We start from the raw sequence: 14,904 nt of genomic DNA on the forward strand, positions 1-14,904 counted from the left end.
AAACAAACAAACAAACAACCAAACAAACAAACAACCAAACAAACACAAACAAACAAACAAACAAACAAACAAACAAACAAACAAACAAACAAACGTAAAGTGTTTGAATGTTTCTGTTCCCGTTAAATTCAGGATAAAGTGAATGGAGTCTGACTCCGGACGAGAGACTACCACACAAAGAGAGAGAGAGAGAGGGAGGTAGACTGACAGTGTCTCTCTCTCTCTCTCTCTCTCTCTCTCTCTCTCTCACACACACACACACAACAAACACAGACCGGACCCGTTGTCATGGTAACAGCCCCTCCTCCCTTCTGGGTGTGGTAGAGAGACACTGAGCTTCAGGCTGAACTCTGCAGAGAGAGAGAGAGAGAGAGAGAGAGAGAGAGAGAGAGAGAGAGAGAGAGAGAGAGAGAGAGAGAGAGAGAGATTTAACCCATTCAGGTCCTTTAATCTTAATTTATTTACTGACAGATCTTCTGTTTATTTTCTGTAATATTTTATTTATGTTTGTTTTTATAAATGTTATTTTCTATTGAATGTTAAAAATATATCTTTATGTATTTATTGTCTTTAATTAGATATAAGTTTTAAAATACTCTTTGTTATGTGTAGGGTTTTTATAATCAGTGTCTTTTATTAATTACATGTGATTTCCTTTAAAAGAATAAAAGTGAGACCCTTCACATTAAAAGTCTCTTCATGAGGCAGTGAAGGAGTTAAAGGTGTGGACGCTTCCTCAGTTCCTCAGTGGGGAGGATACATGGAAAGTTTTCCTCTGAGCCAACCAATCAGAGTGCACACACACACACACACACACACACACACACACACACACACACACACACACACACACACACACACACACACACACACACACACACACAGAGGTGGAGCTCAGAGTTTTTCTGCAGAGGAAAAACTTTGTGGACTCTCTTGAGTTCTGATTTTGACTCTGAGTCGTTTCTTTCTGACGAGTGAGGACAGAGTCGTCATGGTGACCACCGAGACCCACCAGAGCCAGGACCTACTGGTCCCCCCTCAGAACCATGACCAGCAGGACCAGCAAAACCAGCAGGACCAGCAGGACCAGCAGGACCAGCAGGACCAGGACCAGGTCTCTCCCTTATCCGCCCTGGCAGGATTTGACCCCGAGACGCTGAGTCAGGGTCCCGTAAACGCCATCACGGTTCTCACGCTGCTGGACAAACTGGTCAACATGCTGGACGCCGTGCAGGAGAACCAGAACAAGATGGAGGTGAGCCAGGGGCGGGGCCACACCTTGAGACCAGGTCTGACTGTGGGGATCCAGTACAGGCACCACAGACACCAGGACCAACAAGGACTAACCAGGACCAACCAGGACTAACCAGGACTTATCAGGACTAACCAGGACTTATCAGGACTAAACAGGACTAACCAGGACTAAACAGGATTAATCAGGACTAAACAGGACTAACCAGGACTTATCAGGATTGATCAGGACTAACCAGGACCAACCAGGACTAAACAGGACCAACCAGGACTAAACAGGACTAACCAGGACTAAACAGGACTAACAAGGACTAACCAGGACTAAGCAGGACTAAGAAGGAGTAACCAGGACTAAACAGGACTAACCAGGACCAACCAGGACTAAACAGGACTAACCAGGACTAAACAGGACTAACAAGGACTAACCAGGACTAAGCAGGACTAACAAGGAGTAACCAGGACTAAACAGGACTAACCAGGACCAACCAGGACTAAACAGGACCAACCAGGACTAAACAGGACTACCAAGGAGTAACCAGGACTAAACAGGACTAACCAGGACTATTCAGGACTAATCAGGACTAATCAGGACTAATCAGTCCTAAACAGGACTAACCAGGACTAGCTCTGCTCCAAACTCCAGTACTAACAGTAGTACTAAGTGCAGTACAGGAACCAGAACTAACTCCAGTATAGACGGCTGGTAGAGGGTTCTCTTCATTTAAATAAAGAAACAGTAGAGACGTGTTCAGTAAAGTTCATCCAGATGTTTCAGGGAATCCTCCAGACCAAACTCCATTAAAGAAACTGTTGATGTAACTGTTGTCATGGAAACAAGATGTTCCAGAATCATCTCCTTGATTCTCTCTTTAACGTTCCTCTCTGATCTCAGCTTCTTTCTGTCTTTCGGCTCCTTTTATGAACGTTTTGCATCCAAAGATCTGATTCTGGTTCAGATGTCACACGAGCTGGTTTCCAGATGTTCCACTCTGCTGTGACTGTAGATTCTTGACAGGTTTCTCATATCAAGAAGCTTCAGCTGACGGAGAACTAATTTAGAACAGACATGGTTTCATAACTTTGACCTTTAGCTGCATTTTAACTATAAAACAAAGCTGAAACTACTTCCTGTTGTCTGGGGTTCATGTTCAGGCTGGTTTGGTGGATCTGGAGCTCGTTAAACATTGTGTTAGTGTGATACTAAGACGTTAGTGGAGCTAACATTAGCATAATACATTGGCACATCAGTAGCTAGTGTTGGCATGTCTATGCTAGGTAGTCCTGTTAGCAGTTAGCGGTTAGCCAAACCCATCATCCAATACAACCGGGTTCAGAGATGCACCAGTGGCCCCTACCGACGAGGCCCGGTTAACAGTGAGAGGTCAATGGCAGAAAAAATTGGTAATAAAAGGTGTTCTGAGGAAGTGAGAGTCACTTCAACCACGAGAGGTTTTTAGCATGAAGCCGTTACTGAACTACCAAAATATGATGCAGCAGAAAGTTTAGTCCTGGGATCAGGGATGATTCTCCTGGCGAGCTAACATTAGCTAGCATTAGCTAACGTTAGCTCTCCAGGTGATTCATGCTAAAGCTTTGGTCATTGGTCGGTTGTGTTTCAGGTGCATCAGGTGGAGATGGAGGGCGTGGTCAGAGGGATCCAGGCTGATATGACCAAACTGTCCAAGAGCCACAGTCACACCTCCAACACTGTCAGCAAACTGCTGGACAAGAGCCGCAAACTGTCCGTCACCATGAAGGAGGTTAATATACCACACCTGTATCTACATATATATCACCTGTGTCTAAATATACCACACCTATGTTAAAATATACTACACCTGTATCTACATATATATCACCTGTATCTAAATATATTAAAATATACTACATCTGTATCTACATATACATCACCTGTTTCCAAATATATTAAAATATACTACACCTGTATCTACATATATATCACCTGCATCTAAATATACTACATCTGTATCTACATATACATCACCTGTATCTACATATATTAAAGTATACTACACCTGTATCTACATTAACATCACCTGTATCTACATATACCACAACTATGTTAAAATATACTACACCTGTATCTACATATATATCACCTGTACCTTAATATACCACACCTATGTTTAAATATACCACCTCTGTCTCTTAAAATATATATCACCTGTTTCCTAATATATATCACCTGTATCTTAATATATCTTCACCTGTTCCTGAAGGTTCGTGATAAGATGGAGCGTCAGGGTGTCCAGGTGAAGAAGCTGGAGGCCAACCATGCTCACCTGATCAGCAGGAACAACTTCAAGGTTCTCATCTTCCAGGTGAGTGTGATGAAGGATCAGTTAGATTAGATTAGATTAGAAAAACTTTATTTATCCCAAAATGGGCAATTTCGTTCACAGTTTCCCGTCTCACATAATAAATTACTTAATAAAATAAATACAATAAATAGCAATAGGAGATAGACAAAAACATATATCAAAGGCAGTCCAACACACACATTTAACTCACAATTCATTTCAACCCGTCAGTAACAACCACCCTGCCCCCGGAAACACCCAGCAACACTGGTGTGCTCTCCACCTACTCCTGACTTTTGTCATCATTTAGTAACCTGATGGTTGCAGGGATAAAAGAGTGGGAGTACCTCATTGTTCTTGTCCTGATTGAACAGTAGCGCCGCCCTGAAGGCATTAGTTTAAATTCTTTACTGAGGACATGGTCAGGCTGACTGATAATGCATTTAGCTTTCTGGACTGCTTGTTTGTTCCACAATGAACTTATGCTCTTGAGCTGGATGCCAGTGATCTTAGAGCAGATCTTCACAATTTTATTTAAACTATTCATGTCCTTCACTGACAGACTTTTAGTCCAGCATATGAATGAAAAAGTTAAAAGACTCTCAATGAAAGATTGGTAAAAAATTCTCAAAATAACTTTAGAGACACTGAAAGAGTTCAGCATTCTCAACAGGTGAACTCTTTGTTGTCCCTTTTTAACAAGTACCTCAGTATTTGGATGAAATTTAAGCTGGTTATCAAATACTGTGCCTAGATATTTGTAGGTGTCTACAAGTTGGACTTCCTCCCCATGGATGACACTTGGTTTGAGCGCTCCCTTCACTTTCCTAAAATCTATGACTAGCTCCTTTGTTTTTTCTACATTTAGATCTAAGAAGTTGTTATCACACCAATTAACAAACGATGTCAAAGCAAGGCCATGGCTGCAATGTGGACCTTGGAAAAGGGACAGCAACGCAGTGTCGTCTGAGAATTTAGCTAGATAACTTCCCTGTTGAGAGGACCTACAGCTATCTGTGTACAAAATGAACAACAGGGGTGAGAGTACGCACCCTTGAGGTGAACCAGTATTCGATGTAATGGCCTGGGACAAGTGTCCATTTACAGAGACCCTCTGAGTTCTGTCTGTTAAGAAGTTTAAAAGCAACAACAGTATCTGATGGGGTAACTCAAACTCAGCAGCTAGTCTCTCAATTAAAATATGTGGCTGCATCTTATTGAAAGCAGAAGAAAAGTCTGCAAATAACAATCTAGCATGAGATCCAGGCTTTTCTAAATGTTTATACATTGTGTCTAAAAGGAAGAGTTTTGCATCATCTACACCTTTCCCAGTTTGATATGCAAACTGCAATGGGTCAAGTTTACCACTGACCAGGGACATGATTTCATCCTTAATAATTTTTTCAAAAATTTTCATTACTAAGGATGTAAGTGCTACTGGTCTGAAGTCTTTTAGCTCTTTGGGATTTTTTGATTTCGCTACTGGTATTATAGTGGAGCTCTTCCATATCTGAGGTATCTGGCCTTTCTTAGCACACATATTAAAGAGTGGAGTAAATACCACACTGAGCTGGTCAGCACAGTAACGCAGTGTGCGTCCGCAAACAGCATCAGGGCCAGCAGCTTTCATCATATTTACTCTCTTAAACAGAGTTGTTACTAGTTCCTGGGCTATCACAATGTCATTGTGAGGGACAAGAGAGTCCCTCCACATAGAAATGTTCTCAGAGAAATCAGATGATTCAAAACGTGAGTAAAAGAGGAACTCAGAGCTTTAAGTTCTCCAATACTCAAGTTCTCTCTTCATCTGTAAAGTTCTTCTTAGACAGTATGGTTCCCCACAAATAAGTTCTTCTAAGATAGCATAGTTCTCCACAAATAAGTTCTGCTTAGACAGTTAAGTTCCCCACAGACATTAGTTCTCAACAGATAGTAAAGTTTTCCTCAGACAGTATGGTTCTCCACATATAGTGTGGTTCTCTACAGACAGTAAAGCTCTCTACAGACAGTACAGACAGTAAGGTTCTCTACCAACAGTATGGTTCTCTACAGACAGTTACATTCTCTACAAACAGTATGGTTTTCCTCGGACAGTATGGTTCTCCACATATAGTGTGGTTGGGGCGGCTGTGGCGTAGTGGAGAGCAAGGTAGTTCTCCAATCAGAGGGTCGGTGGTTCGATACCCGGCTTCGGCAGTCGATGTGTCCTTGGGCAAGACACTTAACCCCAAGTTGCTCCTGAAGGCCATCGGTGTGGACTGGATGATGAATGTTAGTTAGAGTCTGATGGTGGCACCTTGATGGTAGCCTGTCATCAGTGTGTGAATGGGTGAATGATATGTAACATACTACTGACTGTAAGTCGCTTTGGAGAAAAGCCTCTGCTAAATGACTGTAATGTAATGTAATGTTCTCTACAGACAGTAAAGCTCTCTACAGACAGTACAGACAGTAAGGTTCTCTACCAACAGTATGGTTCTCTACAGACAGTTACATTCTCTACAAACAGTATGGTTTTCCTCAGACACCAAAGTTCTCCTCAGACAGTATGGTTCTCCAGCTCTCTCTTTGTCTGTTGTTAATTTTCAGTCGATGGCCTTATTTGGTCGTCAGCTGCAGCAGGAACAGAGACAGAGTTCTGAGTGATCCGTCATCATGTGATGTGGTTGTCATGGTTACAACAAAGTGAGTTATAACGAAGCCAGTGACTCGATCCGTTAGAGAGCTGACAGCTAACTGCCACAACTAAGGTTATTATTATGGTTATTAATGGTAATAACAGGTTATTATAGGTGACTAGAGGTAAATAAATACTGTAGTACATGAGAGTACAACTCTGTGTACTGTATACGGTGGTCATGTTTTCTAACCAGCTGGTCTTTACTGCAACATCAGTGTGATTATCATGTGTGTGTTTTCTGTCCTGTTTCACTGGCACTAAACATTCCTCCCTAAAATACCCAGAATTCCTCAGTGAGAATGGGCTCAGTGGGTGAGGCCGCCTGTCAGCCCTTTAACCCTTTCACTCTCTGTGGAGACTTTCAGCTCTGCCCTCCTGGTCTTCATCCTCCCGTTTGTATGCTGTTCTGTCTTAAAGTGTTTTTACACAAACTGGAAACTACTACACGGACAAAAGTATGTGTAAAAATACTCCAAGACAGAACAATAGAAACAGGAAACTACTACACGGACAAAAGTATGTGTAAAAATACTCCAAGACGGAACAATAGAAACAGGAAACTACTACACGGACAAAAGTATGTTCACATTCTTTACTGTTTTTCTTTGGGAGAAAAACAGACAAAGTTCCTCTCAGTCCCTCTGACATTTTTCTATGACTATCAAAATGTTCCCCCTAATATTCCCATAAGGTTCCACTAATGTTCTCCACTAATGTTCCCCTTACATTCTCCAAAGGAAACCCAAAGGAACCTTCACGTGCCGATGCAGGCTGTGGTATCCCTTCAGCCTTCTCAACTGCAAATCCAGTTCCTTGGGCTTTTACTACCGCATAGCCAGCACTTAATTTATCGCCCACACGATAACAAGACCCATCAGTCCAATACTCCAGGTCCACCACATGCAATGGGAGAGCTTGTAAATCTGATCTAAGCCTAGAGTATTTCTCTGCTTCTTGAACACAATCGTGTGGCTCACCATCTTCTGGAGTTGGCAAATTCTCAGCTGGATTTACTGTAACACACCTTGCTAGGGTAACATCTTCCTGCTCTAAGAGCCTATGATAGTCTCTGAGCCTAGACATAGTCAAGTTGTTCTTACCATAATTCAAAAGATTTCTGAGACTATGATGTGTAAGAATTGTCACTGGATAACCCATTGTTACAGATGATGCTTTATTGTACATTAGCGAAACTCCCACCATAGCTCTGTAACACAGTGGTAACCCTAGCTCCACTTCTGAATAAGCCGTGGAGTAATATGAAATGGGTTGAGGACTCGTCCCCGTACCCGTTGGTTGACAAAGAACTGCACATGCATGTTTACCCCCAGTAGAAGTCGATACATATAACACAAAATTCTTAGAGTAGTCTGGAATTGCTAGCGCCGGAGCCTCTTGCAACTTCTTTTTGTCGTTTCAAATGCCAAAAGGCCATCGTGTGTCCAGGACAGATTACAGTGTAGCTTAGCATTCCCAGTACTTTTAATCATAGCTCTCAAAGGCCCCGTCAAGCTAGCATAATCCTCAACCCATGCTGAAGAATATCCTGCAATACCAAGAAATGTCATCATCTCTCGGACTGTTCTGGGTTTTGGAGCCTTGCGAATAGCCTCCACGTGACTATCAGAGATGCTTCTGTGTCCCTGCGTTATTGTTTGACCCAAATAAGTTACCTTCTCCTGACAATACTGCAGTTTCTTCAGAGAGGCCTTGTGACCCCTCTCTGCCAGTATTTGTAGCAATTTAATTGAGTCCTTATGACATGTCTCCTCATCTGGTGAACAAATGATGATGTCGTCCACGTATTGAATTACATTGCTATTTAATACCTGCTCTATCCCCTCCAAATCGTCTTTCACTATTTTGTTGAAAATGTGAGGACTATGTTTGAACCCTTGTGGCAGTCTCTCATACTCATAAGATTGTCCGTTGTACGTGAACCCAAATAAGCTTTGGCTTTCCCTACTAAGTGGAACACTGAAAAACGCACCACATAAATCTAACACTGTGAAATGTGTCGCATTTGGCGGAAGTTGGGCTAGTATGTGGATCCGGCACTTCTGCTGGAAAATCAACCACCACTTCATTGACTGCTCTTAAATCATGTGTCAGGCGATATGAATTATCTGGCTTCTTTATCGGCAACAAAGGCGTGTTGCTCTGGGGATCCTGTGTTATCCTTAAAACACCCGCCTTAAAAAGTCGTTTTCTCCCCTTTTTTCCCTTCTTTTGCTCTGCCTTGTATGTGGATACAAGTACCAGCATTATTTTAATTACCTCTGGGTTAAGAGTCCCCTCCACTGGCCATGGTTGGTCAATTTCAGGCCAGCGTTTGTGCCATTTTTCCGATATTTTTGCAATATTTGCGATGCCTCTAATTAAAGGATTATTCTTCTGTACTATATCAACAGGAGTGATTACTTTTGGATTTTTAGTGTTATTTTTCCCCATTATAACGGCTTCCTTATGTTTCGTTATTGTACTTTAAGAAGTAATTGCTAAAATTAAAACTACTCAAGGCTATTTAGATTACTTCCCCCCTTTTTTTTTTTTTTAAACCCAATTACCCAATTAACCAATTATCCAATTACCCAATATTCAGCTCAAATCGTCAAACAGACACCATATTGAATGTCCACCACAGCACAGATCAGAACAAACCACGCACAATAACAAAAATGGACGTCTGTAATTGTCAGCAGAGGTTAGACCAAACAATCATATGCCACTAATTAATTAAATGCATTAACTAGTCAATCAGTTGCCAAGTTTTCTATTTATTTATTTCTCCTAACTGCCTAGAGCATGTATTCTTTCATGTGTATAGGAGCAGGTCAACATCCTCTTAGGCTTATAAATGAAAGCAGGTTTATATGTGTACCATCAATATTACCTACGACTGAGAACACATACAAATATGGAAAATGCAGGTTTTGTTTTTGCTAAAGAGTCTGTGGATAAATTTGTACCGGCCTTTAGTAGATTGAAACGGAAGCCTCCCCGTGGACGTCAGCAAGCCACACTCCGTGATGTGCCGGCCCGCTGCCTTGCCTCCCGTCTCAATTCTCATTCACCTAAACATTGTAGCATTTAGTGAACACCAACTGGACCAAACAGTTCAAACGGCAAAGGAATTCTCTGTAACTCCCAAGAAAGTGTCACCGAACGCCCTTTTTTTTTTTTTTTTTTTTTTTTTTAGACGAGTGAGGGGGGGTTTCAAATGCTACCCTTCTTAAACGAAGTTCATTGTGCATTTAACAGCTTATTTATTATATTACGTCCCTTTTAAGAAGAGCTCATGTTTTATTTACTAACTCGTTCAATTCATTACGTCTTCTAAAAAGAAGCTCATAGTTTTACACCTTACCTTATTCAATTCATTACGTCTTCTCAAAAGAAGCTCATAGTTTTACACCTTACCTTATTCAATTCATTATGTCTACGTCTTAGCTCATAGTTTTATACAATACTTTATTCAATTCATTATGTCTTCTCAAAAGAAGCTCATAGTTTTACACAATACTTTATTCAATTCATTATGTCTTCTCAAAAGAAGCTCATAGTTTTATACAATACTTTATTCAATTCATTATGTCTTCTCAAAAGAAGCTCATAGTTTTATACAATACATCGGGCCACATATCTATCCTCACAAATTATTAAATGTCCCGTTCTCAAATCACCACCTATGCATGTTTATTCAATCATAATGTGTTTTTTCTTTCTTTTAACTTTAACACATCTATTCTCTTCCTATGCATTTTATGGCACACAGTTGGAACACATCAGCAGCCAAGTTTCACACACACACATGCAGCACTCCTACGCACACCCATTCTCCCCCTCTCTTCTCATCCCAAAGCAAACACACACGCTCATTCTCTTCACACAGCTTTAGATCCCTTCATTCATACAGCATGCTTATTGCCGCTATTTCCTTATTTTTTATAAAATTTATGCTACCTCTGAGATGTAGATTTCGATGAGAGGCTGCATCAGACACCGTTCGTCAACAAATGTCAGAGTGGGAACAGTCAATCGAATTGTGATTCTACACTCTCCAGTTATTAAACTGACCATAAGATGTCATTCCAGGTTTTATTCGGCCCGTACTACATGCTCCTACTCTTGAGGGCTCTATCCTATCCGATTTGCGGCTCAATCATATGATCCTTTCCTTTATTTCCTTTATTTCCTTATTTCCTTATTTCCTTATCACTTTTTACATTTATTTATTCAAATTACCTGGATCCAGGTTTCCCCAATTTTGTCTTTCTAACTTAATTCCGGACTATGTCAGAGCCATCGTTACGCAGTGGCTAATATGCATGTGTCTTACCGTTAAGAAGTTGAGGGCCCCTCTTCAATTAATCTTGCACGATACTGTTTAGCACACCTTATCGTTACCATGAAGCTATTCTAAACTATTCCTTGTATTTCTCATACTTCTTTTCTTCACTTTTTATCTTCCCCCTTTTTACATTTAATTTAGCACGGAGCCTCACTTTAAACATCAAATCAACAGGACGTGTCCATAACAAGAAGGTTCTTAATTTACGGTGTGACCAAACAACTCCACATAACAGCCCCAATTCATGACCAGCATTCAATCGGGTGAGCTCACCGTATGTGAAGTTGTAGCAGAAAACCGCGAGGCCACCTCCGATCCTGTTCGTGACGCCAAATTTGTCGTATCTTTCATGCGACAGTGCTGTTGAAGTGATGAGAAAGGATGCTCCGCGGACACTGTTCTTGCTGGTATAATAAAGTTTATTACAAACAAGCAACACATGTCATGACGGACGTCTAGAGCGCCCGGAGGTCTCGAGTCGAATCTGTGAGTTCCCTGACTTTCGAGCTCTTACACCTCATTATATAGGGTACAAGTTAATCACATTTGGGGGGGAAAGTCAAGATAATGTATGTGGCTCCGTCATTATACACACTTAATCACATTTGGCCCCTGGTATCCTGTCCATCTGCTTCCTGCACCCTATGTAAGACAAAAACACTTAGGTCCTTCGCTGTATTGTGCAAGACCTGAAAATATACCACAGATTCCATTATACCTACCCCAAGATTCCACCAGGGTTCCTTTAAGGTTCCACTATGGCTCCCTAACTTTTTTTGTATGGGTTTTGCTAGGAACCTCTTATGTTCTCTAAACCCCCATATTTCCCCGCCGTTCACCTAACAATCTCCTACGGTTCCCCCAAAGTTTCTCTCAGGTTCCCTTGAGATTACTGTAAAGAAAGGGTTCTAATGAAGCTCCTTTAAGTTTATGCTGAGGTTCTACAAAGAATCCCTAAACATTTGTAAGGTTCCTTGAATATTTTCTCTTCTCTTCTTCAGGAGGAGAACGAGATCCCCTCCAGTGTTTACGTTAAGGATCCTCCTCCGTTCCCTCGTGATGAGATTTTGGAAGAAGGTGATGAATCGTTGGCGGGCATCGCTGATGGCAACCGTTCCCAGGAGGGCGGGCTTCACACCATCGACCTATCATCTGACGAGGACGTCGGGCTGGAGGCGGAGCTAGAGGAGGAGGAGATGTGGCCTCAAGACCTGGAGAACATGGAGAAGTCCAGAGCCGAGAAACTGAAACATTCCAGTCTGAAGAAGGTAAGAACCACAGACAGGTGGGTGTTCAGTTAGACCGACAGGAGTTCAGTCAGACACACAGGTGTAATAGTGTACAGGTGTAATAATAATAGTCTCTCTCTCTGAAGGTCGACAGTCTGAAGAAGGCGTTCTCCAGGCAGAACATCGAGAAGAAGATGACGAAGATCGGAACAAAGATTGTTTCTCAGGAACAACGAGAGAAGATCAAGAAGAAAACCTCCAGCCTGAAGGTTTCACCTCTGACCTTCAGCATCAGGAAGGTACTCTCTGAAGGCTCCCCCCCCTCCCATACACCAGGTTCCATTAAGTCCTTCTCAGACTGATGTTACCCCAAGGTTCCTCTAACATTCCTCTATGGTTCCCCCTGAGTTCCTCCTAACCTTGTCCAAAAGTACCCATAGTTTCCCCAAAGTGTCCTTGATCAATCCTCAAGGTTTGACACCAGGTCTATAAAGGTTCTCTCTAGTCCTCACACCAGGACCCTGAAGGTTCACTCTAGTACTCACACCAGGTCGCTGAAGGTTCTCTCTAGTCCTCACACCAGATCCATAAAGGTACTCTTTAGTCCTCACACCAGGTCCCTGAAGGTTCTCTCTAGTCCTTACACCAGATCCCTAAAGGTTCTCTTTAGTCCTCACACCAGGTCGCTGAAGGTTCTCTCTAGTCCTCACACCAGATCCCTAAAGGTTTTCTCTGGTCCTCACACCAGGTCCCTGAAGGTTCTCTCTAGTCCTCACACCAGGTCCCTAAAGGTTCTCTGTAGTCCACACAGCGGGTCCATATGGTTTTGCTGAGGGTCACACACAGTTCTCTTGAAGATCCATAGGGTTCTGTCTTGTGACCTCTGGTTCTCTGTGTTCTCAGCCTCGCAGCAGCTCCGACTCTCAGCCCCCCGACGTCTCTCTCCAGGTGGACGAGTCCGTCTTCGTTGAGGCCGATGTCCAGCTCTCTCCGCTGGATGGAACCGACCAGGAGGTTCCCTTCACCGAGGTCCACGCCCAGCTGGCTCCGGATGAGCAGGGGGAGAAAGAGGAGGGGGAGGAGATTAAAGAAGAGGAGGAGGAGGAGGAGGAGGAGGAGAAGATAAAAGAGGAGGAGAAGGAGGAGGAGGAGGAGGCGGAGGAGGAGAAGGGAGGTGTGGAGGCGGATCTGTCGGTGGGTTCAGAGGGAGTCGGTGAGGAGTACGCTCTGTCCTCCACGCTGCCTCAGGAGGAGAAACAGGAGGAACCATAAACACTCTGACTGTAAAGGAGCAGTTCAACATTTAGTGAGGTTCCTCTCTCTGTAATGTTGGACTGTTCCTTTAAACCGTACAGACGTTTATTGATGGATGTTCTTTTATTGATAAAGCTCCACGTACACAGGTTCAATTCCCGACATCTGATCTTTGTGTTGATATTTAAAGTCCTCACATGTGAACCTGAAAACTACGTAACTCCAACATTTTAACTTTTCATGGTGAAAAGTGTGTTTTCTGATTTTTAGATTTACGTTTTAAATGAAATTTAAATGAAATTAAAACAACTCCATTTGGAGAACCTTGTTTTCTGCTCGTCAAAGTTTAGTTTCTTTTTATTCTTATTCTTGTTTTCATTGATTTAAAAACACCATAACTAACAATCAGCTAATCAATAACATTAACGAGCACACAGAACCCAAGGAACACAGAGAACATGGTGCTGAACAGAACCATAAAAACACAAATGTTCCTCTAATGTTCTATGAATTGTAATATTATCCTTGCTTTGAGGTTCCTCTTAGGTTCTACTACTGTTTCCCATTTACTCAAGGTTCCTCAAAGGTTGCCCTAACATTTCTTAATGGATACCTGTTTTCACCAAAGTACCTCTAAGGTTCTCCTATGGGTGACAAAGGTAACACCAGAGTTCGAAAAAATAATTTGTTTTCTGTTCATCCAAGGTTCCTCTAATATTATAAAGAGCCCCCTAGGTTCTTCTAAAGTTTCTCTAATGTTGCACGAAGGTTCCACCAGGGTTTCTATAAGGTTCCCCTTATATTCTCCTAAGTTCCCCCTATGTTCTTTTGAAGTTTCTCTTATGTTGCACCTAGGTTCCGACGGGGTTCTTCCAAGGTTCCTCTAATATTCCCCTAAGATCCCCCTAGTTTCTTTCAAAGTGTCACGAAGGTTCCCCCAGGATCCTGCAAGGTTCCTCAAATATTCTCCTAAGATCCCCATAGGTTCTTTCAAAGTGTCACCAAGGTTCCCCCCAGGTTCCTGCAAGGTTCCTCAAATATTCCCCTAAATTTCCCCTGGGTTATTCTCAAGTTTCTCTAATGTTTCACAAAGTTTACCCCGGAGTTCAACAAGGTTCCTTTAACATTCCACTTGGGTTCCCCTCTAAGGTTCCCTCACATTTCCACTGAGGTTCTTTCACAGTTCCCCCCAGCTTTTTCTCAAGATTCCTCTCAAGTAACGTTCTCCTGAGTATATGTATTGATATCTACACTGAATAATAACCAGCCTGTTTATTATTGATCTGCTTATTAACTACACAAAAGTATTGATAACTGTAACAGAAACACTGATCAGCAGACCTGATCAAACAGTTTGATTTGTGACACAATCGATTTATGTCTACTGAGCTTTAGACTCATTGTGTAAAAGGAGTGTTAAAGACTCAGAGGTAAATACTCAGTATATATATTTATACTCAGTTAAATACTAAGTATATATATATATATATATATATATATATATATATATATATATATATATATATATATATATATATATATTGAGTAAGCGACTCTTTATATAAACAGTGTTAAAATCAGACTATTTGTTCTTTTTGTTGTTTTCAGGTTTGAAGTCACAGTTTTTTGTTTGTTTGTTGTTGTTTTTTTACATATATAGAACCTTTCTGCTGCCAAAGAACTTTCCCTGTTTGACTTGTCGGACTGTCAATCATCCATCAGGTGTGTGAGATCACCTGAACTTTATAATCAATAAAATCTGTGATACCACATTTTTGTTTCCTGGCTCTCATTTATTTTATTTTATATATATATATA

General features: G+C 41.6%; 1 protein-coding gene across 1 annotated transcript; it reads left to right on the forward strand.

Moving 5' to 3' along the window:
* Nucleotides 1–868: 868 nt before the first annotated feature.
* Nucleotides 869–14,858, forward strand: cavin2b (caveolae associated protein 2b). The gene is made up of 6 exons (XM_054623522.1): nt 869–1,255; nt 2,871–3,011; nt 3,492–3,593; nt 11,605–11,871; nt 11,979–12,131; nt 12,736–14,858. The coding sequence occupies exons 1-6, from the start codon at nt 992–994 to the stop codon at nt 13,102–13,104; spliced, it is 1,296 nt and encodes a 431-aa protein (XP_054479497.1). The 5' UTR covers nt 869–991; the 3' UTR covers nt 13,105–14,858.
* The last annotated feature ends 46 nt before the right edge of the window (nt 14,859–14,904 follow it).

Source organism: Anoplopoma fimbria, chromosome 22 (genome assembly GCF_027596085.1).
Source record: "Anoplopoma fimbria isolate UVic2021 breed Golden Eagle Sablefish chromosome 22, Afim_UVic_2022, whole genome shotgun sequence".
Taxonomy (NCBI): domain Eukaryota; kingdom Metazoa; phylum Chordata; class Actinopteri; order Perciformes; family Anoplopomatidae; genus Anoplopoma; species Anoplopoma fimbria.